The sequence below is a fragment of the Vitis vinifera genome, chromosome 14 (assembly GCF_030704535.1).
Source record: "Vitis vinifera cultivar Pinot Noir 40024 chromosome 14, ASM3070453v1".
Classification (NCBI taxonomy): Eukaryota; Viridiplantae; Streptophyta; class Magnoliopsida; order Vitales; family Vitaceae; genus Vitis; species Vitis vinifera.
The window spans coordinates 17,351,984-17,379,929 of record NC_081818.1 but is presented as its reverse complement, the minus strand read 5'-3'; the positions used below and the strand labels follow the sequence as shown (position 1 = coordinate 17,379,929).

Genomic DNA, 27,946 nt, shown 5'->3' with positions numbered 1-27,946 from the left:
GAAGTAAGTTTGAGAACTTCAAGTTCACCTACTACATGAGCACTGTAAATATTTACATGGATTCAATCATAAAATCTCTTAATTTGCCTGAAGCTTCACCCAAAGGGCTGGTATCTGTCAGTCATGATTCACCACAAGTTGCACTACCACCCAAAGCAGAATCAGAGGGAGGTGTGTAATTAGGAGTGATAAAATGTATATTACTTCAGTTAGTTGGTAAGGGCAGAAAAGTAAAGAGCATAATTTAGGAACTCAAAATGCAAATCCAAATTTTTCCTTCTTTCTTACCTTCTCATCAAACCATACATACGAGTATGGCATAAAACAAGGGAAAAACAGATTTAGAAGGCTTAGCAGTTCAAGATACTCGACAGTAACAAAGTCAAAAGATTGAGCAATATTTTTATCTTACAAGAGAGTGTTGGTTAGATGTTCAAGAAACAAAGAAATGTTTGAGCCACAGTTAGTAAATACAAGAAGGATCTGTCGCTCACTAGGCTACTGACTACCTGACCCGCAAACGTCCTCACTGTGCCACAGAACAAGGTGAAGCCTGATTCAAAGGTAATACAGCGACCGGCAACCTGCATTTTTTATTTTTATTTTTATTTCTATTCTTTTAAGGAACACAAAATATCAGTAGGAAAACGAGATTGAAAAAGGGGAGACATACCATCAACAAATATGACATGCATCCACACTAAACATAGACTATTACATGCATCCATATGCATAAATTTGATAAATGACAGCACCATCCAACAATGAAATGCAGAACTGGCATGAAAAAGAATTAAAAACCATGAAAAACATGTGGAGAAATAGTCATCAGCACTACAATTAAAATAATATACTAGTGTTTTTACAATATTTTAACAGAGAGAATATGCAAAATGCAATGAGGTAAAATAACCTCCCAAGAACAGAAAAATGAGCAGAAAATCAAATGCCCATTCATGGCAAGGCTCAAAAAGAGAACAGCAAAAGGCCAAGGTTTCTTCACAAAAACTCTAAAAGAAAGGATAATCCATTTTCAAAGGGAATTTAACTATGAGTTAGCAAACCTAGAGATCCATGAGAGTTGTATGAACCTAGGTCTTGGGAAAACCATTGCCGTCCTCCAATAAATAGGAGCATCCCCATGGCGCCACATTTTTGTTGGTCCAACCAAATACATTCCAACTATCACTTTCCAACAAAAAAAGTCATATGAAAATTAACTTCTTCTCACCTCAAAAGGAAGGGACCACCTTTTGGTCTCTTTTTGACTCCAACCCAAATGAGTTGGAGAAAGTAAAGATGATATAGACCCCAGGATGTTATCTTGAGTTGCTGGCGCTAAATGAGAGGGCACTTGAGAACTAAATATGGGCATTTTATCATAGAAGCTTATTTTCCAAACTTAAACATAATGAAACCTCCTAAAATAATACCTATTCATGGAAAAACACAAAATAACTCATTCTGAAATAATCAAATATCTTCTGAAACTAAGACTCTAAATTATTATCCCATGGAACATTAATGAACTTCAACAACAAAAGGTAACTTAAAAAAATTTCAACATTCAAATAATAGAAAAAGAAACTCATTATGAAGACTATAATGACTTCCTCTTAATCCCACATGTTTTCAAATTTCTCTTTTTTTTTATTTGAAACAACAATGTATTAAATTAAGTTAGGGATCAAGAAGTACAAAAAAAGGATGAGGAATCCTCCCAGTAAACAAAGAACTAAATAAAAGTTAAGTAAACTTATCCAACAGTAAAGTATCACATGGGAATATACAAAAACAAATCATAGCTTTGAAAATGAATCATTTTCTCCCAAGCAATCACTCCTTGCTAGCCCACATCTTTCGAACTACACACCGAAACCAATCAAATTAAACCACATTAAAGGGAATATCTCTTCCAAGTTGTGGTGCAAGAGGTTCAAAAAGGGCAAAGAAATAAATGATATCCTAAAGAGCCTCTAAAGTCCTCACTTCATTCAAAAAAATCCGAACATTTTTTTCCCACCATACAACTCAAATCAAAGCAAGAAAAACGATTTGTCATAGAACCTGGCCTCTAATGGAGCTTGTCCCTTATATGAGATGGTCATTATGTCACATATACCCCTATGAGGAACCCAATCCAAATTAGTTAATCTAAATAATCTATGTCATAACCCTAAAGTCAATGGACATTGTCAGAAAAGATGACTTACCGTTTCTCCAACAAATTAGCCAATTTGGATAATTTTTGCCATAACCCTAAAGTCAATGGACATTGTAGGAAAAGATGATCTACCTTTTCTCCAGTCTTTATACATAATAAACAAACATCAAGACTAACTTTGTAGGATCTTCTCAAACTATAGCATGTTGTTCATGTTTATCTTCTTGTGTGTCACTAACCAAGCAAATGTTTTGACCTTAAATGGGACTTGACAATTCCAAACAAAATTAGCTAGAAAGAATAGAATTGTATCAGAATGATTGGACAAAACTAAAAAGAACAACTTTACTATGAATAAACCTGATAAAGATAAAGACTAAGTTCTTGCATCTGGAATGGATAAAGATAAATACAAAAGAGTAAGAGAGGACATGAGCCTTTCAAGATCTCCTATCTCAAAATTAGAAAGGCTACAACAGAAGTTAAAAGTTCCAAGAGAAAAGATAAGTGAAGCCAAGAATTGATGAAATAGGAAGGTATTTAACTGTGACAATCCTAGATAGACATGGGAATTGAGAACACAAAGGTTGATCCCCCCACCACAAATCTTCCCAAAAACAGATTCTCACCCCATCTCCCACCACAAACCGAGTGTATTTGATAAAATCCTTAAAGACTTGTGCAATGGCCATCCAGGGCAACGATGTAACCACTTAACTATAATGTTGGCATCCAACCCATTAGCTTGTGTCCCATATATGCTTAGAATAACCATCACCAAACAAAAAAACTTTCGTTAGAAAACCTCCAAAGCCATTTCTCTAATTAAACATGGTTCCATAGAGAAATCTTCTCATACCCCAGACTCCCTTCCACCTTAGACTAACACACTAAGTCCCAACTAATGAGATGGTCTCTCTTGTGCTCCCCAACCCCTAACCAAAGGCAATCTCATTGCAATTTCTCAATTTTGAAAAGGGAGAGGAAATAGCTAGGAATATGGGACAAACACCTATATGGGACAAGTTCCATCTAATGACAATAAGTTTTTTCCTACCCATCTAATCTTCACAAAATTCTCACAATCACCAGATCCCAAAAAACACATCCTTGGGTTCCCCCTAAGTGAGAGACCTAAGTGGTGAAGAGGCCAATCAAGGGCCTTGCAATCAAGCAACAATGTCATCCTAGTGATCTAATCCTAACCTATGTTGATGCTTGAGAGAGTGCTCTTATCAAAATTGATCTTAAGTCTAGATATGTGCCCAGAAACTAACAAAACTATCTTAAGCGTTTTCAAATTTTCTCCTTTCGCTAATGTAATTCGGATGATAGTACTCCATTCTTCCAAGTGCAAAGAAAACAAAAGGTTAAATTTCTGGCCTATTGTAGTCTTCAAGTCCACCAAATAATATATTTGAAGCATTGGAGGCCTTCAACATCTTTTTGAAATTTTTTTCATTTTACCCATAGAATTTGTGCTTTTGCCCAACTATTCTTTTGGATAGCATTAGCACAATTTTCATTTTCCCAAACCATGTAACCAACTTACATTTTTCTTCCAATTGGTGTTAACTCCACTTATCATGGACATACTCATTTCTATTTCTATGCTTGGTCCATTACTTATCCACATAAACAATCTTATTTCACACTTTCCTTATGATAGACTCATGAAATGAGCTTATGACAGTTGAATTAGCCACCTGATAAGATTGAAAAAAGGTTCCCACCCTAAATGGAAGCCCAAAAATCTGTCTTAGAGGCTAAAAGTCAATTGTTAATCAAACTTTAGTGATACCCTAATCTTCAATACATAACGGTTTAACATTTTGAAACAAATGCTCAAAGTGTTGGACCATTACTTTTCAAATGAACAGAAAAAAAAAATGCTAAAGGAAATCACACCTTCAAAAGAGAAATAAACATGATTTACACACATTTGGGGAGAATGTTCAATTCAAGGGTTAGTTTATTTTCTGACTGTTACATCAATATTTCCCTCTTCATTCAGATTCAATTTCATAAAATTGACAATCCAGAGAAAATAACAATGTGTTACTTTTGCTCCATAGCAAACACCTCTACATTGCTGGAATTAAAATGGAAACAAAAAAGAAACCTGTTAAACACTAATGGCTTTTATGGTTTGAAATTGCTTCTAATTAATTATCAAACAACAAAATATAGTGTAAGAGAACACTTCATAAAAACTTTTAGACCTAGGGGAATATTCCCCATGTAGAAATACTAGATTTGACTTAGTGGTAAGCGCTTTTACATCATCTAAGAAGATGGAGGTTTTGGCCTAGCCTTAAGCACCATTTGGGTTTTGATTGGGCCCTTGACCTAGGGTGGATCCAGCATACATAAAATAATGCACCACAATCCATTATATATACAGGCTAACTGCAAGTCATGAATTTGAAATCCCCACTAAATCAGTGATTACTAACATTATACAATAAGATAATTAAAACTGAAAATGCATGCATACATATGATGCATAATAATATGAGAAAGTACAAATGACTAGATATACAAGAGAATGATCAGATCATCATAAATATAAAACCAAGAAAACACAATCACATCAGTATTTAGAAAAAAGGGGGGCATATAAGATTCTAGCACTTACTGAGCATCAGTTCGCAACTTCTTATTAGCCTTTTTCTTGTTCTTGCGATTCCGCTTCCTCCCAGTAGTTGGAGACACAACCAGAGGCTGCTCAAAAACTGAAGGCACAAATGAAATTGGGGGAGCAATCACTTCAGATGACACATTTGGTTTTGGCTTCTCCAATTCATGAACTGGTGGATGCGTCACTGGAACATGAACCAATTGTCCAGATAAAGGCACTGAAACTGCAGTTGGCAGCAATTGATCAGTACCTGGTGCAACTTCAACTTCTTTCCCTTTACAGGGTGGGATCCCAGAAGTTAATCCTATAGGCAAAATGCCAGTATGAATATAGGATGGGTCCTTGACTCTGTGCAAAGCAGCATAGAGTTTAACTTTAGACTTGATTATCTCAGACAGAAGAGTCCCAGATCCTGAGTTCCCTGCAAAATATTTTCAGTAAGTCAACCAATCATGCACACATTAAGAGATAAGGAAATTCATATGCATACACACATGCAAGATGTGTGGGCGCACACCAAAGATGAAGCATGAGCACAGACATACAAAAAAGCACACCAAGACACAGGATGTGCATACACACAGAAAATCAAATGCAAACACAAACACATGCACCCACAGTCAGAGCTGCATGAGTGCACACATGTTGGATGTATGAGAGTGCACCTCAGGTGCAGGATGTGCACACACATACAAGCACACATGCTTAGACACAGAATCTGCATACACTAACACAAACACAACCCCACACACACACACAGAAGCATGTGTACACACAAAAAGATGTGCAAGTGCACTCATAGAGATGTGCACTTGCGCACACACATGAATGCATTTGCAGGCGCATACCAACCCACCCACATGCACACAGGGAGAGATTTTGCATAAATCCTGTAAGCTGTCAGGAACAATTTCGTACTCAAGCATATAAAGATTATTACCCAGAATTGATAGAATAACAGTACGTGCTGCCAACTGCTCAGCCTCTTTCTTGTTTCTGCCAGCATCACCAGTATAAGTGACTCCATTGAACACTAGAGAAGAAACAAAAACTGGAAGCAAGCCTTCCGGTTGAACTGTTGTATACGTTGGCTTTTCCAGATTCATCTTGACTGCAAATTCATTTAGAATAGACTTGCAAAAGACTGTATCCTGTAAATTTAACAAATAAATTACTTAAAAGGAAACCAAAATGGATAAGCAACATTTTATCAATAAATAAATTCCAAAAAGCTAAATATTGTTAATATGAAAAATAAGGAAAATAAAGAAAATTACATGACACATTACAAGAATAAAAGAATGGTGCTTTTTGGTACAACTGTTTTCAACCATCAGACCTTATGCAAATAAAATTAATAAAATAAAATAAAACGAAATAAAATAAAATTAAAAAAAAAAAAAAAAAAAAGACTGAAAGTTTATGCTTACCATTTGATAGAAAGGTTGTGAGAAGCATCACTAAAATAAAACATGTCGAGATTGATGGAATGACATTGCAGTGATGAGCAGCTGTTGAGTTTCTAAACTTCATCTAATATTAAAAAGGTTCTCTGGAGAAATCAAGGTGATTTGCCATAAAGGAAAAAAGCAAGGTAATTCCCCATAAAGAAATCCATACAAGGCATTTTTTTATTTTTTTATTTTTGGATCAGAAACAGAATTATTTTAAAAGTGAATAAAAGTGCATTAGAAGGATGAGGAGTCCTCCCCCAAGATAAATTTATTTAAGGGATATGAAGATGCATGAATCATATTTTAGAAATAGACCACTAACAGGGCAACCAAAAAATAATCAAAGAGGGAAGCAATGTTTCAACTATCATTTAAACAAAAAAGAAAAGCAAGCTGAAATTTTCACTTTTCCAATCTAGATAACATGTCTGAGCTCATTTACCATGTGTGATTCTTCCCAATTTATTAGAGGTTTTACAGAAGGCAAAGACAATCTCAATCCCAAAATCTCACAAAGATGTTTAATCAAATATCACCTTAAGGCAGGCATGTTTTCGAAGTGCCCCACCTCCTCACTCTCATCCAATTAACCACCATTAAGGAATCCCCTTCAACAAGTGACACTCTTTGAACATGACACTCAATAATCCCCTCATTGATGACATTCTCTGGGCCAAAAGTATTTACCTCTCTAGGACCCATAAAAATAATAGGATCACTTCTTGTATAATGTTTTTTTTTTTTTTTTTTTGATAGGTAAATGCAATTTATATTAAAATACCAAAAGGAGCACACCAACATACACATGGGAGTATACAAACGGCCGCCAAAAAGCACCAAAAAGAAAAGGGAAACAAAAATACTCCCTCCCTCAATTTGACCCCAACCAATTAATGAAATCAGCAAAGGACATAGATGAATGTTCTATAAACAAGTTAGCCCAAGAAAATAAGCTGCACAAAAACAAAGACTTCAGCCTTTGAACAGAAAGTTCCACATTTTCAAAAGATCTTCTATTTCTCTCTTTCCAAATAGTCCAAAAGAGGCATAAAGGCATTGCTCTCCACACTTTCTTCCCCTTTCTTCCAATAAATGAGCCATGCCACCTTAACAGGGTTTCTCTAACTGTAAAATGAATCATCCAACACACCCAGAACAATGAGAACAAGAGCTCCTATAACAGCCTCACCTTACACAATGCAAGAGTATGTGGTCAATCGACTCCTCACGAACATAACTAAGGGAACATCTATTGGCTAATGACCACCCTCTCCTTTGCAATTGGTCTAAAAGTCATGTTGCCTCCCAAACAAAAAAACTTCTTGTATAATAAGCACTGTGATTCAAAAAGCGATGGACAAGGCAGAGCAAATAAATGCAGTCAATTCATGACCTCCAGGGCCAGGTTTACTTAGAGATTCTAGACATGATTGAACATAGATAAAAACCTTGCTTAAACATACCCATTAGTAAACCCTTCCAAGTTTAAAGAAATATTTTGAGGGCCAGAGTCTGATTTTTAAGGACCATTAGCATGCAAGTTCACAACAGGAAGAATATTTTAGATTACATTGACTGGGCAACTAACAAACCATTCCTCAGTCAAATCCTACATGATCACGCATTATTGATTAAATGTCAAAGTGGATAACATTCACACATTGTTTGAGAGAAAATTGTTGAAGAATAGGAATTTAACTAATGGACATGAAAGCAAAAGAAATGAATTTTACATCTTGCAATAAGAAAAGACCCAACCATGAAAATTTTTCTATTACACATTTTGCTTAGTGTCAGTAAAAAAAAAATGGAGGCTACATTGTCAGATACAGACATGCAAATTTTCAAGCATTGAAATGAATACTATCCACATTCCACTGCTTTAAAATGAAATTAAAATAAGTATTCAGATTCCTATAAGTCCAATTCCAATTCATTTTATTATAAATCATGTCAATTCCAAAGGCCAAAACTTGTTGTTTTCAGTTAATTCTTTTCCGAACTTGTCCACACCAAGCAGCAAGCACAATATTAGGATAATAGAACAAGTGACAACATTGAAGAACTATTGAAGAGAATTTTTTCAATACAGTCATGTCATTCATTTAAAAAGCCCCTATTTTGGTAAGATTTTATACAAGGAAAACATGTAAAGGCTTGGTATGGTGATATGGGATTCTCCATTGAGTAAGCAAGGCATGAACAAAACAATTATCAAAGATAGCTAGGATGGCCCCTAAAAACAAAAGTAGTGTAGCTCCCTTTTGTGCCAAGAAATCCACATCTTAAATAGCCAAACTTGGCAACCAATTGTTGTCCACATCCAAGGCAGCATGATGACCAAACTTTCCCCAAGGAAATGGGCAGACCTCCATGTGCTGGAAATCAAGCTACTAGCCTGCCTAATAGCGTAGACAAATTCCTCTAAACCAACATAGAAGACAAGGGCAGAGAAAGAAATAGGATCTACAGGGGGGAAAACATAGTTTTAAAAGGCTCGAGGCGCACCAAGGCGCAAAGTAGTCCTGGAGCCTGAGGCGCGAGGCGGACCTAAGGCACGGGCTTTAGTGAAGTGAGGTTGCCCTAATTTACATATATATTTTTATATAATATAATCAAATTTAACAATCATTTATTTGTCCTAAACACATAAATCATCAAATATCATCCAAAACTTCAATTTAATCAACAAAAAACATAAAAATAAAGAACTCCAAACATAAAAACAAATCCAAATCCATATTGCTAATAGCCTAATACATATCCAAATCCAAAGTTTCCAAACCAAAACATGAAATTTGTCCACAATTCAAAAACATCATTAAAAAACACTTAAATAACAAATTTGTCCACAACAAGCAATCATCACTCCTCTAAATCAAAAAAATCATTATCATCATTTCCATCATCACATTTGTAGTCTTCCCCATCTGCTGAATCAACCATTTCTCCATCTTCATCTTCATCTATTAGTGAATGAGAAAGCAAAGATCTAGAACTTGAAGCTATCCCCCTCGTTGGTGGTATTATGCTTGAGCTTGCTTTAGCTCTAGCTCTAGTATCAAACCTAGCCTCCTCAACTCCAGTAGCTCTAGTAACATCACCCCATGTCAAATTATCATCATCAAATGCAAAATTGTCTTGTGCACCTCCATGAGAATCCTCATTTTCCATTCTTCCTATCAACCATTCATTGCTATCATCTATATCTTTCAAGGAAATTGGGTCAATGGTGTTACGTTCATTGTATCTTCTCTTCAAGGCTCGATTATACTTAATGTATACCAAATCATTCAAGCGTTGATGATCTAACCTATTTCTCCTCTTGCTATAAATCTACAAAAATTTATAAGCTCATAAATATATTTTAAAGTTTTAACTTTTAACTTTTAAGTTACATTCAAGACTCTATTAGACTATTACTTGTAATTATTTTGGTCACTTATTTTCAAAGATGCTCCAATTCCGTTCACAACCCAATGCACTACATGTTAAGTTGAGGAATTTCATTACAAACCTTTGCAAATTTGGAGCTGAAGCTCCATATGCAACCCACCATTCAGCTGTAGTATAAATATTAACAATTTAGTGAAACAATTCACCTATTTTAGCAAAAATACAATCTAATCATTTAAATAAACAAAACTAAATAACTAACCTGCTGCTCTAGTCTTCCTTGTCCTAACAGTTAACTCATTCCCGAATAGTCCTTGAGCATTTGTGTACAAACTCACTTCGGCCACAACCTTTTCTTCCTTAGCAGGGTCTCTTGTCAACCTTGAGATGCATTTATACAAATCACTCATAATCTCTACATCATGCTCTATATTTGGTTTATCATAAAAGAATTTCGAGTTCAAAAAGTACCCTACTGCATGCAAAGGCCGATGAAGTTGAATCTCCCACTTCTTATCAATGATTTTGAAGATTTCTTCGTACTTCTCTTCAATTCCATTAAAACTTCTCACAATTATATCCTTAGCTCTATTCATAGCCTCATAGATGTATCCCATAGGAGCTTTTTTTTCACCATCAACCAAACGAAGCACATGAATTAGGGACCCGAAACCTTTAAGCAAAACACAATAGTGTTCCAAAATGAAGGCATTAGAACTATGTTGGCTATAGTTTTCCCCTTTTTCTCTTTTGCCCATTTACTATTTGACAAATCTGAACTTGTAAACATCTTCCTCAAGTTGTTTTTTTGTTCATGCAATCACGATAATGTCATGAAAACAGTTGCAAACCGAGTCTTAGCAGGCCTAAGCAATTCCCTTTGTCCAATAAACCGCCTCATCATGTTGAGTAGCTCTAAGCGATTATAAATATATCCATTTAGTGATATAGCCCTCTCCAATGTCCTCTTGATGTTTGGTAGCTTTCCAATAACTTCCAACATCAAGTCAAGGCAATGTGCAGCACATGGTATCCAATACAAATGCAAGCGCTTTAATTCTAACAACCTTCCTATGTAAGATTGTAAATAATAAATTTACATAAGTTCTCAAGATAAATAATTCAAATTTTAAAAGTAAATAAAAATTCAAGAAATAGTATTTATTACCTGCCATCACATAACTTCAATGATTATCTGTTATAACTTGAATTACATTCTCCTCACCAACTTACTCTACACATTTGTCAAGTAACTCAAACATCTTTTTTCCCATCTTAATCATTGAAGAAGCATCAATAGATTGCATGAACATGGTTCCCTTTGAACAATTAACCAAAAAGTTCACCAACGTTCTCTCTTTCCTATCGGTCCATCCATCCGACATAATTGAACATCCATTTTTTTTTCATTCTACCATATGATCTTTCATCAAATCTTTTGTGAGGGCCGATTCTTTCTTAAGGTTAATAACTCTTACCTCATGAAGAGTTGGTCCCTTCATCCCATATCATATTGGCCAATCATTGGTTGGAAACTTGAATGTGTGACTGCATTAAATGGAATAATAGCCTCATACATCCACCTTGTGATAAGCATACAAGCTCTTTCTCTTGCTTCCTTTTTGTAGGCATCATTGATGGATGGTAGTTTGATTCATCTTTTCACTCCTTTGATTTTGAACAACCACCTCTGCATTAGGAGTGAAAAACTGATCCATAAGACCTTTCTATCTTGGTTTTTTTAAAGAAAACATCCTACCACCACTTCCTCCTCGATTACTACCTCCACTAGAAATGTTGGTGACATTCATTCTACTATTAATCTCCTCACCAAAATCTTCATCTTCCAAACCAAACAAATCTTCATTAACATCTTCGCTCCCCATATTCATTTGCTCTTTTTGACTTCTCTTGGAACTCATATACTCTTCCATTTCTTCTATAACATGTTCCGGACATTTTTTACATTTTTCAGCATTTCTATATCCACCAACAAGATGTTGTTTGTGTCTATATATGCCTTCTTTGATTACTTTATCACAAAAAAAGGCATATGATGGTGTTCAAATCTTTTTCATTAACCAAACGAGCATACCCTCATTTGGGATCTCTTCTTCTACTTGCACTAGAGTCCACTTGAGTTTCACTCTCATTATCCATCTTGCAAACAAATTATCTATACTATAATAAAATAATTATAATTAAATTAAGAAAAAAAATTAAAAAAAAAAATGCATATCACATTAACAAAAAATATGCACATGAAAGTGTTTTTTGTTTGTTTATTTTTATTTAGTAAAATTTATTTATATTTAAAAAAAAATGCCAATGAGAGTTATGAGACAAGAACGGAAAAAAATGCAAAAAAGTGAAAAAAAGAGAAAAATACAAAGGTCTCGGAAAGGTACGTGACTATTTTTCCTCCTCTTCTTCGTCTTCTTCACTTCTCCACTGCACAGTTGAGGCTAAGGCAAGATTTGGGAGGGTTGTCGGGTTGAAAACAACCAAAAAAGGGGGCTGGAAGGGAAAACGGGGCCAAAATGGCATCGTTTTGGCCTTTTTTTTTTTTTTTAAAGGAATAAGCTCCAAAACGTCGTTTTGGTCCCAAAAAATCAAAAAAAAAAAATAAGGCTTCTCTCTACCCTTTGCAACCCGATGTCGGAGAAGAAGAGAAGGAGAAGAAGAAGAAGAAGAAGAAGAAGAAGGAGGTAGGGGATCGAGGCGCACTTATGGACCACATCGCACCTTGCCGGAGGCGAGCGCCTTGCGTGCCTAAGCAGCACCTTCATGAAGGGGCGTTGCTTGCCTTCAAGCGAGGCGCCGAAGGGTGGCATCGTGCCGCCCGGAGCCTAGGCATGCCTTTCACAACTATGGGGAAAATAAAAGAGATTAGGTTCAAGGGGGCAAAAATAAGTCATAAAACAACATTTGGCTCATTGGTTGCTTAGTTTCTCTCTAAAAGTGAGGTCATAGGATCAAAACCTTATTTTGCATAATAAATTTTTTATTTTTCAAGGGGGTCATGTGCCCCCTCCTCTGGGCCCCACTTGAATCCATCAATGATAGAAGACAAGCTCAAGCAACTAGCTCCTAGAAGGATTTCCAAGAGGGTTAACAATTCAACCCTAATAGCATCTCCATATTGCTTAGAAGTCGAGTAAACTATGATCTCCACAAGATGATCTTTGATAATCTTTCCCACCATTATTCTACCTCAGTTACCAAGAGAATATTCATCAAAATTTAGCTTGATCAACTATTTGGGAGAGGGATCTAACTCCTTGAAACAGAATAAAGTATTTTCCCATGGGGAAATGCAGTCTTCCAATGTCCTTGATGATACTCATAGAAGCATACCCAATAACTACTCCATAACTAGCTTGAAAAAAACAGTAAAACAATCCTCTCCAGAATAATCTCTACATGATCATCTCTCCTCAAATATCCACCCGTTCTCTCCTCAAAATCGCACTGAGAAACAGAGGCCTGGCTCAAGTGACAAGGGGTTGGGATGAGGTTGTGGAAAGTTCCAGGTTCAAGCCCCAGAGGGGACTTAGAAAAAAGAAAAGCCCACCACAGCATACAATTTGCATCATAATTGAGAAATGGAGAACAAGCCAAGTACTAGTTTCCCTACTTTACCTGCTTGTTGATGCCACATGATGCTATTTTCAATTTTTTTCAGGATTTTTGTAAAGGTGCTTTGACCATCACAAAAGATAATAGACTACTTACAGACTATGGATCAACCACAAGAGAGGGGCTTGCATATTGTAGTTTTGGACTACAAGAACATAATTTTTTATAAAATTGTCATACTACCATGTGATAATATGTTAGTGAACAAAAAAAAAAAAAAAATCCTTTCTGCTAATTAGACATTTTTTAACGTTTTTGTTTTGGCCCATGCATCTCATGGTACTTATCCTGTGCCACAACAGTAAAAAAAAACTCGCAACACTCCATCTACCAATAACACCCCCACCCCAACCAACAACTACCTGTGAGCATGAAGCATATATGCCACCCCCTCTGTTTTCCGCCCAAAAGCTGAACCCTCTAGCACAAGTGATGGGGAAAAAACAAGAAATAAAATAAAGCATGAGGAAAGCAGCCTCATTTTCACATAGACTCATGTCCAACTAGGAAGAATGAGCATTTTTGGTTTGCAGTCGTTGTGTTAGTCCACTGGCTGCAATTGTTTCCATTTCAGATGATTTTAGTAATTTAGTATAATTCAGAAACAATATGCTACAAGCCATGTCTGCTAAGCAAGATAAGAACATAAGGTAGAATAAAGAAATCATATTTTCATATTAGATTGATGATTTGATAGAATAAGTTATGCAATAATCGATCCCAAGTGATGCAATAACTGATCCTGAGTCTTTAGTATATCCCCTCCACATAAAATATAATAAATCTATTGGAGATAAGAGATACAGATATTCCATTTAGCATAAATATACAAAACAATTTTATGTAATATATTTTAATTTATATACAAAATAATTTAATATAATATAGTTTAACATATATTATTTATAATCATATATAATATTTTACACAAGCAAAATAAATATTAATTAGCAATACCATTTACAAAGAAATAAATAATCATCCATTAAAAAATAATTCGTGAGTGATCTCCAAACAATATTTAACATGAGAGAGATTTCAATTTTTTTTCCTAACTACCAAATACCAATATGAGATGTGTTTTCCAATCCAATCTTCGTCTCATAATAAACCAAATATTAGCATAGGATATCATGTCCCATGAGAGAGAATATTTTAGGATATGTAGATCCAAAATTACTGAACATTACTTAAAAAGATAAAACAACCTCCAGAGAATCATTTTAATATTTTACAAGAACTAGGTTGCAAAATGAATTTTTTCTAGTAGGAAAATAAAGACGATAGATTAAAAGCATCTAACAAAAAGGAAGTGCATCTCATGTACAAACAATGTATACAAGCAGCACCATAAAACAAAAACAAACTCACTACCCAACTAACTAATCCTCATAATATCAACAAAGTCCAAAAAGGACAAATAAGGAGAACCCAAATCCCCAGCATACCACATAAACAATGTCTTAAGAAGTGATGAAAAGATCTCTCCAACCAGCATCAAAGTAAAAAAAAAGATAACTACAGCCAAAAAATCTAAGCAATCTAGAAGTTTAGACGTTACCGTGTGCCCAAATTCAATAAAAAATAATGATAATAATAATCAGGTACCCCAAATTCAATTAAAAAAAATTAAAAAAAAAACCCTTAGATGGAAGGGCTTTTGACATTCAATGAATGAAGTTAAGCTCCAGTTCTAGTCAAGGTCAATGGTGTCTACATCCAAAATTTAAGTGCATTCCTGTAGGCCTAGAAAACAGGCAGATAAAGCAAAAGCAACATCTCAAATGCTGACCCCTAAAGAGGGCCCATCAAAACCCAACAATCCTAAAACTTAAGAATCTATACAAAGAAGCTGATTCGACAATGCATAATCCGGTTGTGACAAAAGCTTGTATTCAAATTATCAAAGAAAATGACATGTGAACCAGGATATTTATCTCACTCGGATGACTAAATGCAGTAAATTACCTAAAAAAGAGAAAAAAGCACTTTTGCAACATAGAAATAAAGAATAGATTAAAATTTGAATAAAATTGGGCCAAGCACAAAGAAGAACTAAATTTTTAAATTGTTAGGAACTTCCCCAGTTAAAATACTAATCAACTCATACACAAAAACCTAATACCAAAGCCTAACCTAGTTCCACCCAGAAAACTTCAAATATCTGATGATGCATGCAACAAACCTCACGAATAAGAGGACATCCTTCATCCTTTATCTTTTTTGATATGAACTCCAGTGCAAGTCTAGCAACATCCTGTTCTGCTGCTTTTCTATGTGAGAATGTGTTAGGCGATGTGTATGTTGCTCCATCCACTAACACAGTGGACCTAAACTTTGGTGCATGTTGGAACCCTTCATTGACAGTTTGATATATTGGGAGTGGTATGGCTGATCTTTGAGTGTACTCTTGCAAACGATTCTTATGCATCAAGTGTTCTGGGAGACCTAAAAAATTGATGCAATCAATACATCATTGATATGGACACATGTAATGTCACATAAAAGAAAAGTATAAATTGTAGAAGGTTTGTGCTTGCAAAAATATGAACATTTAATAAATGGAGAAAAAACATTAATAAAGCATTATTTAAGGCACAGAAATTGTTTATTGATTTGAAAATAAAAGGCTTTATGCATTCACATTTTATACATGGCAACCACAAAATTAGTCACCATTTGATATTAGAATAAGTCATAGAGATCACAGAATATTTAGTTCCAAAATTTGTTACATTTGTAATCTACTTGAACCTTATAGTTTTACTGTTGAGGCAATCAATCTAATTTTCTGCAGTTCCCCCCAGTGACATTACATCGTCCCTAATTTCAAGATCTTCATTTACAATGGTGTTCTTCCTGCTATCAAACTCACAAAACCTAGCATTTCTATCATTGTTCTTCCTTTTCTTGTCAAGTGGATGCCAGCACATTTTCCTTTTGAGTCCTTTGTGTTTAATGGCAAAAATTTATTTTTTTTTTGATAGATAAACAACGATATATATAAAATGGGCCAAAAAGCCACAAGTATACAAGGGGTATACAGAGAAGCCTAAGACAAGAAACAGAAATAAAGCGAGCAACCTCACCAACCCTTAAGTGGTCGCGAGCCACTCCAAAAAGCCTAAGAGAAAAGAGGACTCCTCTCCGATGTACACCCTAGCCCAACTCCACAGATTACATAAAAAAAAAATTTTGAGTTTCTGTATAGCTAACGACCCCCCTCCCCCCTTAAAAGCTAATCTATTCATTTCCTTCCAAACCGTCCAAAATATACACAACAGAATAGAATTCCAGATCTTTTTCCTTTTTTTCCCCATAAAAGAGCCCCTCCAACTAAATAACACCTCTTTAACAGACTTAGGGAACACCCACTGAACCCCAAAAATGGCGAGGACAATCTCCCAAAGAGTCTTAACCACTATACAATGTAAAAGAATGTGATTGGCATTTTCCTCTTCACAGCCACACAAAAAACATCGGTTAGGGAGCTGCCACCCCCTTCTTTGAAGCCTATCCAAAGTGAGGATCTTCCCCCACGAGGCTTCCCCAGCAAAAAAAGAAACTTTTGTTGGGACCTTATCCATCCAAATGCATCTATTTGGGAAGGCGCAAACTGTGGAGCCAATCAGCATATTATAAGCACCCTTAACCCCAAAAGTGCCATGACCCCCCCCCCCCCCTTTCCAGCTCATTGAATCCTCCTCAGGAGAAGTCCTGAAGTCCCTCAACAAATTAAGCATATCTCTTATTTGATCCAGCTCCCAATCATTGAAATCTCTAGCAAATCTAAGATTCCAACCTCCTTGACCAAGGCTTGAGTCCCACACTTCATCGACCGTGGCATTCCTTTTACCCACCAAGGTGAACAGGTAAGGGAAAATTTGGGACAACGCCGCATTACCACACCACTTATCAATCTAGAACATTACTCTAGTCCCCTTCCCCACCTTAAACTCTATGCTCTCCCAGCACCAATTAGCCTCCTTCATGATCTCCTTCCAAACTCCCACTCCAAAAGACCCACAAGCTTCCTTAGTCCTCCACCCACACCCCTCTTGACCGTATTTCACCCCAATCACCCTTTTCCAAAGATTGTCCTTCTCATAGGCATATCTCCATATCCATTTACCCAACAAGGCTTTGTTCAGCAAGTCAATCTTTCGGATGCCTAGACCACCCTTCTCCTTTGGGCTGCACACCACCTTCCAGTTAATTAAGTGAGCTTTCTCCTCCAAGCTTCCCCCCACCCCAAAGGAAGTCTCTTTGAAGTTTTTCAATCCTTTTTGCAACAGACTTAGGAATGCAAATAAGGGACAAGAGGTAGATGGGTATGCTGGCCAAAGTGCTCTTGATGAGAGTGATTCTCCCACTCTTTGAGATGTATTGTCTATTCCACTGGGCTAGTCTTCTCCTCATTCTCTCTTCCACCCCATCCCAAGTTGAAGAGGCTTTATGGTGGGCTCTAAGGGGCAGCCCCAAATAAACAGTGGGTAAAGCCCCCAATCTGCACCCTAGCTCTACCACCAACTCCTCTAACTCATCCACCTCCCCAACAGGAATTAGAACACTCTTAGCAAGATTAATTCTAAGACCGAAAGCCGCCTCGAACCACGCCAAAATCCAGCTTAGATTGGTTAACTGCTGTTTTCTAGTTTTGCAGAAAATGATTGTATCATCAGCAAAAAGAAGGTGGGAGACGGTCAACTCCCCTCCCCCTCTCCCCTGAAGCCTGCAGCCAGATAGAAAGCCCCCCTCACCAGCCCTTCTAAGAAGGGTGCTAAGCACTTCCATACCCAAAACAAAGAGATAAGGAGAGAGAGGGTCTCCTTTCCGCAACCCCTTTGAATTCGAGAAAAATCTAGCAGGCACCCCATTGATTAGGATAGAGAACTTGGCAGTTGAAATACACCACCACATCCAATCCATCCAACGAGACCCAAAGACCATCTTAAGCAACACCTTCATGAGAAACTTCCAGTTGATACTATCATAAGTTTTTTCAATGTCCAATTTGCAGATCAGCCCTTTCTCTTTTCTTTTATGCCAAAAATCAATCACCTCATTAACTATTAGAAAAGCATCCAAAATCTATCTGCCTCTCACAAAGGCATTTTGGTCTACAGAGACCACCCTTTCTAACACCTTCTTCAGCCTATTCGCCAGGACTTTGGCCAAAAGCTTGTACAAACCCCCAAGCAAGCTAATGGGCCTGAAATCCTCCAAGTCTTCAGCACCTCCTTTCTTAGGGATAAGGACCAAAAAGATAGTATTAAGACATTAGGCAAAGGATCCATGCTCATAGAATTCCTCGAACAAATCCACAACCTCCTCCTTCACAAAATCCCAACAGGCTTGCCAAAATGCCACTGTGAACCCATCCGGGCCTGGAGCTTTATCTCCCTTCATCTCCATCAAGGCGAAATGGATTTCCTCCTCAGTGAAAGGCAACTTCAAGACTTCAGCTTCCCGGGAATTAAGTTGATTGAGTTGCAGCCCCTTAATGTCAGCTCTCCAACCCGGCTCTTCTGAGAGTAAGTTCTGGAAAGCGTTCACAATCCCCTCCCTCACCTCCTGATCCTCAGTCAACCACTCCCCATTAATCATGATCCTATCCAGGGAGTTATTCCTATGGTGGGCATTAGCCATCCGGTGAAAGAAACCAGTGTTCCTATCCCCTTCCTTAAGCCACAACTCCCTTGACTTCTGCCTCCAGTGGACTTCTTCCACTAGCACCCATTTATTAAAAGCATCCTTAGCTTCTTTTTTCAACTTAGTTTCTTCTACAGAAAGGCTCCTCTCGCTTTCCACCCCATCCCAGTACTCCACTTGTTAAAGAGCTGAATTTTTACTGACTTCCAGCCTTCCAAACACCTCCTTATTCCATACTTTAATTTTTTGCTTCAACTCCTTCAGCTTGGAGGCCAGTCTGAAACTGGCCCTTCCTCTCACCTCAATCCCCTGCCACCACCCCCGGAGAAGACCTTTAAAATCATCAACTTTAAGCCACATATTCTCAAATCTAAACGAGGTAGGGCCCCTCCTTAACCCACCACCCATCAGCAAAATAGGAAAATGATCAGATGTAGGTTTGTGCAATCTGCATTGGGCGACCCCACCAAACATATCCAACCAATTCTGAGTCACTAGAAACCTATCCAGTCTAGCCCAGGATTGATTATTCCTACCCCCACTCCAAGTGAAAGCACCCCCTTGCATAGGAAGATCGAGAAGTTCTAACTCATCAACAGTCTGGGCAAAACTTCTCATAGCTCCAATCAACCTTCCCTGCCTACTCCTTTTCCTTTGGGACAGGATGACATTGAAGTCGCCCCCTAAACACCACGGATCATCCCACAAGCCTCTAATCGCCCCTAACTCTTCCCATATACAATCCCTGTCCTTTTAGGAGAAAGGTCCGTACATACCAGTAAAGATCCAAGTTAGCCCATCTTCCACATTCCTAAACCTGCAGGAAATTGAAAAATTTCCCACTTCCATCTCAAGCACTTCCAGAGACCTTTTATCCCAACAGATCAGCAGCCCTCCCGCAGAGCCATAGGCATCCAAGGCCACCCAATCTGACCACCTACCAGAACCCAAACTTCTCACCAACCCCTCTGATAATGTCTGAATTTTGGCCTCCTGAAGATAGAAAAGATCCACCCTTTGGCTCCTAATCACAGCCTTAATTACCCTTCTTTTGGAACTGTCGTTGACTCCACAAAGATTCCTGCTCAAAAGTCTTAGCTTCATTTAACTTCCATAATCTGACACCCTCTTACTTGCTCTCCACCATTTTGCTTCTTCCCCCCTTCATAGTTAATGGAGCACTCTAATCTTTTCAGTTCCCTTTCGAACTTAGATTTCTCCAGAAGGGTTTTGCTGTGAACTCTTTCCCTTCTCTTTCGGATTTTAATCAAGAAGTCCACAATATCTTTCTCCAGACCTTCTGTCAAAAACCCCAAGAATTTACTAAACTTGGCTAGATCACTTTCCTCCCAGCTGAGCTCCCCCCAGGCCTTTGTTTCTCATGGCACTATTTGAGCAGAGCACATCTCCTTTCCAAGTTCTTCAATTCTGCCTTTGTTGACCTCCATCAAGTCCCAGCATTTGACAGTCTCACCCACTGGGGACTCCATACCATTGAGTAAGCGAAATCAATTTTCTCCCTCATCTCGCTCCTTTCCGTCCCCAGAAAGGTCGCAATACTCCCCCAATGGAGTCCGACCGGAAAAAGAAGAAGGAGAAGAATAGGGCCTAGAAACCAAACACCCAAACTGAAAAGAATCACTCTCGTACCTCAACGCTTCCTCAAAAAGGGCAAGATCAGTCTTCGATCTCTCTTCGAAGTGGAGCTCTGCCTCACAAAGCCTGTGCTGACCATCTTTCTCCCAAAACAGGGGAGTTTCAGAGAATGGACTCTTCGAAGGACTTGGGCTAGATCTCTTTGAGTTTTAGGCCTCACCAAAGTGGTCTTTGGACTCCACAAACTGGGGTGGGCTTTGACCATCGTTTGATCTAACCGGCCCAAAACCCACGATAGTCTTCCAAGCCTTGGCCCGTCTAGGATCTGTTAGATAGTGTATAGTTATTTAGGTTATTTACTTTTCCTTTTCCTTTTCTTTCCTTATTGTATTGTGGGTCCCACTAACATGTATATATATACCCAAGCCCAATGCGTATTCTTTACAGTTTTTCAATAACAATAATTAGGGATTCTCCCTTTTCTCTCTCTCTTTTCACATGGTATCAGAGCCTAGGGAGAAAAAAACTCTAATTATTTCCGATTTATCCGTGAATCCATTCTGAGAAATTTTTCAATAACCGTGTTTCATTCCAGTCACCCTTCCCATCTCCTAAAGCTTTCCAATCAACTGTATCACCGTTAGAAAACCCTCACCGCCGGCGACTTTTCCAGTGACCTTTTTTCTGGCGAAGTCTTTTTCCGACACCGACCATACCATCAGGTGCGCAAAGAGAAGATCTTCAAGTTTTCTCAAAGCACCGGAGGGAGAATCTCAGCCACGCGCAGGCCACGCGCGTTTCTTCTCCGACGGCCTGAATCTCACGCACCGGCGCGTGAGGGCGCGTGGAGCACTTTCCGGCCACGCGCTTCCACCTCCAACCTCGCCTGATGCCGTTTAGCCACCCTCCAACTATGCTTGTGTCATCCAAGGCTTGAAAGTGCATTTTTTAGGGTTTTTTGACCCCGCCGGCCCTTTAAACAGCCTTTTCGACGACCTCCGGTGACTCCACCCCGAGCCCTGCACGTGTCTTAGGAAGTGTTCTTCTACCCTTCCAGTAGTGCCACATTTGTTTTTCTTTACTATTTGGTCTCTCACAGCCGCGGATCCTCGGTTTTTCTTCTTTCAGCCGCGATCTAAAGCCGTATTAGGGCTCTCTTCGATCCAAACATATTTCGTTCTCCAGATAAGTAGATATGGCTACTAAAAGTTCCACCTTTTCCTCTGTCATATCTGGATCTCCTATGATTACTTCGGAGAAATTGGTTGGCAATGAAAATTATTTGTCCTATGATGTCACTTTCTTTGAAGACTCACCGTTCTTCTCCACCTCTGAGTTTCTTCTTGTTTCTAAAGTCTTACCCCTTCCCATTATCTCCCCACCTGATGCAGTGCCTTCTCGCCCATTTCAGGTTTATCATCGCCATCATCGTGTCGCTGTTCCTCCTTCTTTGGCCGAGGTACCTGCTGACTCACTTCCTATCCCTTCGGCTTCTCCTGCCCCAGCTCTGCCTTCTTCTACTAACTTACCCATTGTTCTTCGGAAAGGTAATCGATCTACTCGTAATCCTCATCTCATTTACAATTTTTTGAGTTACCATCGATTATCTTCACCCTATTCTGCATTTGTTTCTGCTATATCTTCTGTTTCTCTTCCCAAGAGCACCCCTGAGGCTCTTTCCCATCCAGGCTGGTGACAGGAAATGGTAGATGAAATGGCTACTTTACACTCCAATAGCATTTGGGATCTTGTTGTTTTACCCTCTAGTAAATCTACAGTTAGTTGTCGTTGGGTCTACACAGTTAAGGTTGGCCCTGATGGTCAGGTCGATCGCCTTAAGGCCCGCTTAGTTGCTAAAAGCTATACTCAGGTTTATGGTTCTGATTATGGTGACACTTTCTCTCCTGTTGCCAAGATAGCTTCTGTTCGTCTATTGCTCTCCATGGTTGTTATGAGTTTTTGGCCTCTTTATCAGTTAGATATTAAAAATGCTTTCCTTCATGGGGATCTTGCTGAGGAAGTTTATATGGAGCAACCACCTGGTTTTGTTGCTCAGGGAGAGTCTGGTTTAGTGTGTAGGTTACGTCGTTCTCTATATGGCTTGAAACAATCTCCTCGAGTATGGTTTAGCCGTTTTACTTCTGTTGTTCAGGAGTTTGACATATTCCGTAGTACAGCAAACCATTCCGTTTTCTATCATCATAACTCTTTGGGGCAGTGTATTTATCTGGTAGTTTATGTGGACAACATCGTCATTACAGGCAATGATCAGAATGGTATTCAGAAACTAAAGCAACACCTTTTTCACCCACTTTCAGACTAAAGACTTGGGGAAACTCAAGTATTTCTTAGGGATTGAGATAGCTCAATCCAGTTCCGGTGTGGTTCTTTCCCAGAGGAAGTATGCTTTAGACATCTTGGAAGAAACCGGTATGTTAAACTGTAAATCGGTAAACACTCCTATGGATCCAAATGTCAAACTTATACCAAGACAGGGGAAGCCTTTAGGAGATCCTGGGAGATACCGGCGACTTGTAGGTAAACTGAACTACCTCACCATTACTCGTCCAGACATTTCTTTTCCTATAAGTGTTGTTAGTCAATTCCTACAGTCACCATGTGATAGTCATTGGGATGTTGTAATCCGCATTCTTCGATATATCAAAAGCACACCAGGCCAAGGTGTGTTGTACGAGAACAGAGGTCATACCCAGGTTGTTGGTTATACAGATGCAGATTGGGCTAACTCACCCACAGATAGACGTTCCACTTCCGGGTATTGTGTTTTTATTGGAGGTAACCTAATATCCTGGAAGAGTAAGAAACAAGATGTAGTGGCCAGATCAAATGCTGAAGTCGAGTATCGAGCTATGGCTCTGGCAACATGTGAACTCATATGGCTGAAACATCTTCTTCGGGAGTTGAGATTTGGAAATGATGAACAGATGAAGTTCATCTGTGACAACCAAGCCGCTTTGCATATTGCATCCAATCCAGTCTTCCATGAAAGGACCAAACACATTGAAGTTGACTGTCACTTCATTAGAGAGAAGATCGCATCAGGATGTGTGGCAACTAGTTTTGTCAATTCAAATGATCAACTAGCAGATATTTTTACTAAATCTCTCAGAGGTCCTAGAATTAAATACATTTGTAACAAGCTTGGTGCATATAACATATATGCTCCAGCTTGAGGGGGAGTGTTAGATAGTGTACAGTTATTTAGGTTATTTACTTTTCCTTTTTCCTTTTCTTTCCTTATTGTATTATGGGTCCCACTAACATGTATACATATACCCAAGTCCAATGTGTATTCTTTACAATTTTTCAATAACAATAATTAGGGATTCTCCATTTTCTCTCTTTTCACAGGATCCTCCACCTCCTTTGGCCCGAGGGAGAACTAAACCTCAAGAGAGGGGGTTGGGTCTAGTCCCTCAAGCCCATAGCCCAGCATGGAGCTTCGAGGCTCCTCCAAGAGGCCCAACTTGATGGGCCCGCCCAGCAATCTCACAACTCCCTGGGGCCCATAAGGCGACCCAGCAAGCCCCCGAGAACAGTCCAAGGGGCATCCCGACCCGCTTGTCTGCCCCCGCGTCCCATTGGCAGACTGCGTTTGGTCCTCGAGCCTTGGACCACCTTCATCCTCTAACAAAGAATGTCAGATCCAAAACCTCATTTTCCATTTTCTCAGCAACCAAATGGATGCTAAGGAAAAACTACTATCATTAACCACCGCGCCCACGCCCCCCAACCACCCCCCCCCCCCCCCCCCCCCAAAATATATAAATAAAATAAAATAAAACCAAAACCAAAAAGAGAGGAGGAAAAAAAACCCTCAATTCAACAATATCAATGAAAAGGAAATCGAGGCACCACATCTCTTTAAACCTTGGTTCAACTAATCCTAATAACAAAATCATTAGCTCCACTGAGCTTTGTGCTTTTGATCTTAGAGAACCACAATAAGGATGGGAAAATTTCCTTCACTTTTTTCAGCAGCCAAATGGAGGTAGATCAAAAAATGGAGTTATGGTTGAGAGGACTTACGGGTAGAGGAGGGAGCTGGACAATCCACCTTGGCAGCTTCAGACATCTTCAGGCAGAGATTACAAGAAAATCACTTGAAATCTGCGTTAAAATAGGTCTAGGGTTCAGGGGACCCCTTTTGGAAAGCCAGGGGCAGTATGCTGTCAGAAACAAGTATGCGTTCACCGCAGGTTCCCTAATCAGATTAGTAATCCGATGTGAGGCTGCCAATTTTTCAGTTTTGCTTTAATGTCATGAGGACTACATTTAACTTGTATACTAGGACACATTCAGCTTAAGAGGGAAAATGCACTAATTTTCTTCTATTAGCAAATCAGAAATAAAATGAAAAATAGAAAATGATTAAGCATACCTTTTCCTTAGAAAGTACATGAATTGTACAATATGTTTATATTTTTTTGGTGTTTTGAATAGAATATTTCACACAATGGGGTTCGCTTGTATGGTTATAGATATGATATGGGCATCACCTTAATGTAAAATTTGAGAACAAAAATATATACATTAAGAATTATCAAACATCAAATGAGTAAAATAAATGAAAACAGTTTACTTATTCAAACTAAATTAGAGATTTTTTTTTTCAGCTTTCCATCTATTTACTGAGGACATAATGCGAATAAGATTCTACTTCTTGGGAATCTAATCTTCCAAAAATATTGCATAGTAATCATTCATCAAAACAACAAATTGACACATACATATAGTCTTCATTGTCACTGATTATCCAAGTTGTTGATAAATCATTACAAGTTGACCCTCCCGTTGTTACTGTCACTATGACTTGTTGCCACTATGACACTCTTTGCTACTACCAACATAGCTCATTTCACATTAAAAAGGTAATATTAATAATATCAAGGTGCCGTGTTAGGAAAACTATTGTGTTATTGCAAACTTGTTGGTTTAATTGAGGAGCAGTTTTGTCCATATTTTAAGTTGCCAGATTTGCAACTTTATGGCCTGTAATTGACACCCAAGAAACTACATGAAACACGCCAAAAAAATGGGAGTTTCACATATATTCAACAAAACATATCCATTTGAAAGGGATGAAAAACTTAGATGGTGAACCCATGTGCTGCAACAACCATAAATTTGAGATCTCAAGATTTTAAAACATGTCTGGTGAAAAAGGCTAAGTAACTTCCCTAGTCATTCCATGTGTTGCAATAACATTAAATGTAAGAAAAACATTAAGAATTATGTGAAATGTTGTGTAAGCTTTTAAAGTTTCATTACCACAATGTTCGAACATAAACAACCAAAACATCACAAAACAGACATATACTAACCAAGTGAGACCATAAAGTAGATTCAATGATATAATCATCAATATCATGGAAAACCTGAGAGCATCTGCCCACAATTGAAGAGATCTTTAAGATAGGCATGTCAATGGTAAGTTTGACATGAATAAGATCATCATCACAAGAGACATAAGCAACCAAGTCTATCTTAGAAACCAAGAATTCATGAGTTTCATGTGTTTTGACTTGGTAAACAATCTCTTATATTATTGCATTAGATAAACATATACATTATTGTATATCATTTTGGAGGGAAAGATATGGCAGAGGTAGCAAATAAATTCGAGGCACCTAGCTACATGAGTTCTAACTTTTACTTTTAGTGCCATGAGGGGTCAAAGAAATTGGTAGCCTTGAAGCACCAAGAGAATGGTGAGGCATAAATCTAATTTGTCCATTCCATATGAAATCCAATAATAAAATATTATCAAGAAAGAAGATGCAGAACCACCCAAACGTTAAACAATGGCAATCCATGAATCCTTTGAAGTTGGTTAAGCAAAATATTATAAAAGGCTGGAGACTTGTCCAACTTGAACTTTTGGTTTCATAGAATCTACAGCAAACTAAATGGAAAGTTGGAACTTCAAGTTATAACTAAAAGGTACATAAAGCTTACTTCATGGATTTTTGTATGACTATAATTAATATGTCATGATTTGTTTAGTTGATTTCATGAAAACTCTAAAGTTCAATGTTTATATGTATACACCTAATGAATGCCTATATGTGCCTACTTAAACTTACCCTGTTCAGTGAGATCGGTTCTAAATTGCACTAGAATTCCTTCTTGCCCTAAATATAAGTTCCTTGTTTTAATACATATTCTACCTATTTCCCCGACAAGTAAAAGACTTGCATGCATAATATACCACAGAGTAATAGAAAAATGGCACCGAACAAGATTTATGAGTTGAAAACTAAGCACATATCAACATCAGATTATTTTGTAACTCCTAATCTTAATGCTATTTAATAATATGATCCAGAAAAAAAAAAAAAAAAAAAAAGAAAGGATGAAGCTCAAAAACCCAAATAACATTTAAAGAACAATAAATCCATCCAAGAAAAAAAAAACCCTGTTTGGTTGCTAAGAAAGCGCAAGAAAACAGAATTATTGCAAGACTCTCGAACACAAACTGGGTATTTTGTCAAGGTGAATACAACGTTTATTCTATTTCCTGTTTCCTCCATTTTCTCAGCAATGGAAGGAAGCTAAAGGAAAATTATTATCAACAAAACAAACAGAACTCACGCGAGAAAACGTAGAGAGAAAAATAACTAAATGATAATCTTGGAATTTTTTTATTTTTTTTCTTTGTTTGCCAAATGTCCATTCCACTGAGCCTCATGTTAGCTCCAGCTCATCACCGAGCCTTTAATTTCTTCGGAATTTCTAAAAGAAAGAAATTTATTGCATTTCCCAGGAAAACAAACGAAGCGGATTGATAAATGTAGTTGAGTTGTAGACTACTTACTGGTAGAGGAGGGACCTGGATGCTCCGCTTTCACTGGCTTGGACATGTTGAGGAAGAGAGTGCAGAGGTGAACCTGAAATTCAACACTGAGAGACACAATCAGCTGCAACTAGATCTAGGGTTTCTGAACTTCCTTCCATGCGGAACCTGAAATTCAACACTGATTAACTAAATTGGCCGTAATTAGATCTAGGGTTTTTGGACATCCCTTTAGGAGTTTGAGAGCTTGTTAAATGTTTTTCTATGGGCCCTCGCTCACCTCAACCACCCTAACGTTGAGGTGTGCCTTCAGTTCAGCCAATACATTTATTTAACTATTTTATCCGGTTGGCCCCGATTGTTTTTTTTTTTTTTTTTTTTTTTTTAACAAAAACTCTCTTAAAATATAATTATTCCGTACGGTGTCAATCATTATACTAATATTTATTATGTAGATATGATAAAAATAAAATAAAAAATTGATTGAACAATAAATACATAAAAAAGATATTAAATAAGTTTAGATTATATATATTTTATAATTATGAAAATTTTAATACTCTTTTTTAATTTGTCGATTATTATTT

General features: G+C 37.7%; 1 protein-coding gene across 7 annotated transcripts; it reads right to left on the bottom strand.

The window, feature by feature from the left end:
- Positions 1 to 258: 258 nt before the first annotated feature.
- Positions 259 to 27,678, bottom strand: LOC100257098 (double-stranded RNA-binding protein 4). 7 transcript variants are annotated; one of them, XM_010662024.3, is made up of 7 exons: positions 27,381 to 27,676; positions 24,593 to 24,795; positions 15,480 to 15,742; positions 5,746 to 5,956; positions 4,803 to 5,226; positions 674 to 777; positions 259 to 584 (listed from the first exon to the last, which is right to left on the bottom strand). In XM_010662024.3, exons 2-7 carry the CDS (start codon positions 24,636 to 24,638, stop codon positions 559 to 561), a joined length of 1,074 nt encoding a protein of 357 aa, XP_010660326.1. In that variant the 5' UTR covers positions 24,639 to 24,795; positions 27,381 to 27,676; the 3' UTR covers positions 259 to 558. The 7 variants fall into 7 exon arrangements, with proteins under 7 accessions (XP_010660326.1, XP_010660325.1, XP_010660327.1 ...); XM_010662023.3 differs by having other exon boundaries at positions 24,593 to 24,767; XM_010662025.3 differs by having other exon boundaries at positions 24,593 to 24,732.
- Between the last annotated feature and the right edge of the window lie 268 nt (positions 27,679 to 27,946).

Bases quoted from the DNA above. Each gene is read 5' to 3' on its own strand.
- LOC100257098 (XM_010662024.3), bottom strand. From the start codon at position 24,638: ATGTCTGAAGCTGCCAAGGTGGATTGTCCAGCTCCCTCCTCTACCC. The intron at 15,743-24,592 runs GTAAGTCCTCTC...TCAATTTTTTAG, and splicing joins TCCAGCTCCCTCCTCTACCC to GTCTCCCAGAACACTTGATG. The intron at 5,957-15,479 runs GTTTGTTGCATG...TTAAATTTACAG, and splicing joins GATGTCCTCTTATTCGTGAG to GATACAGTCTTTTGCAAGTC.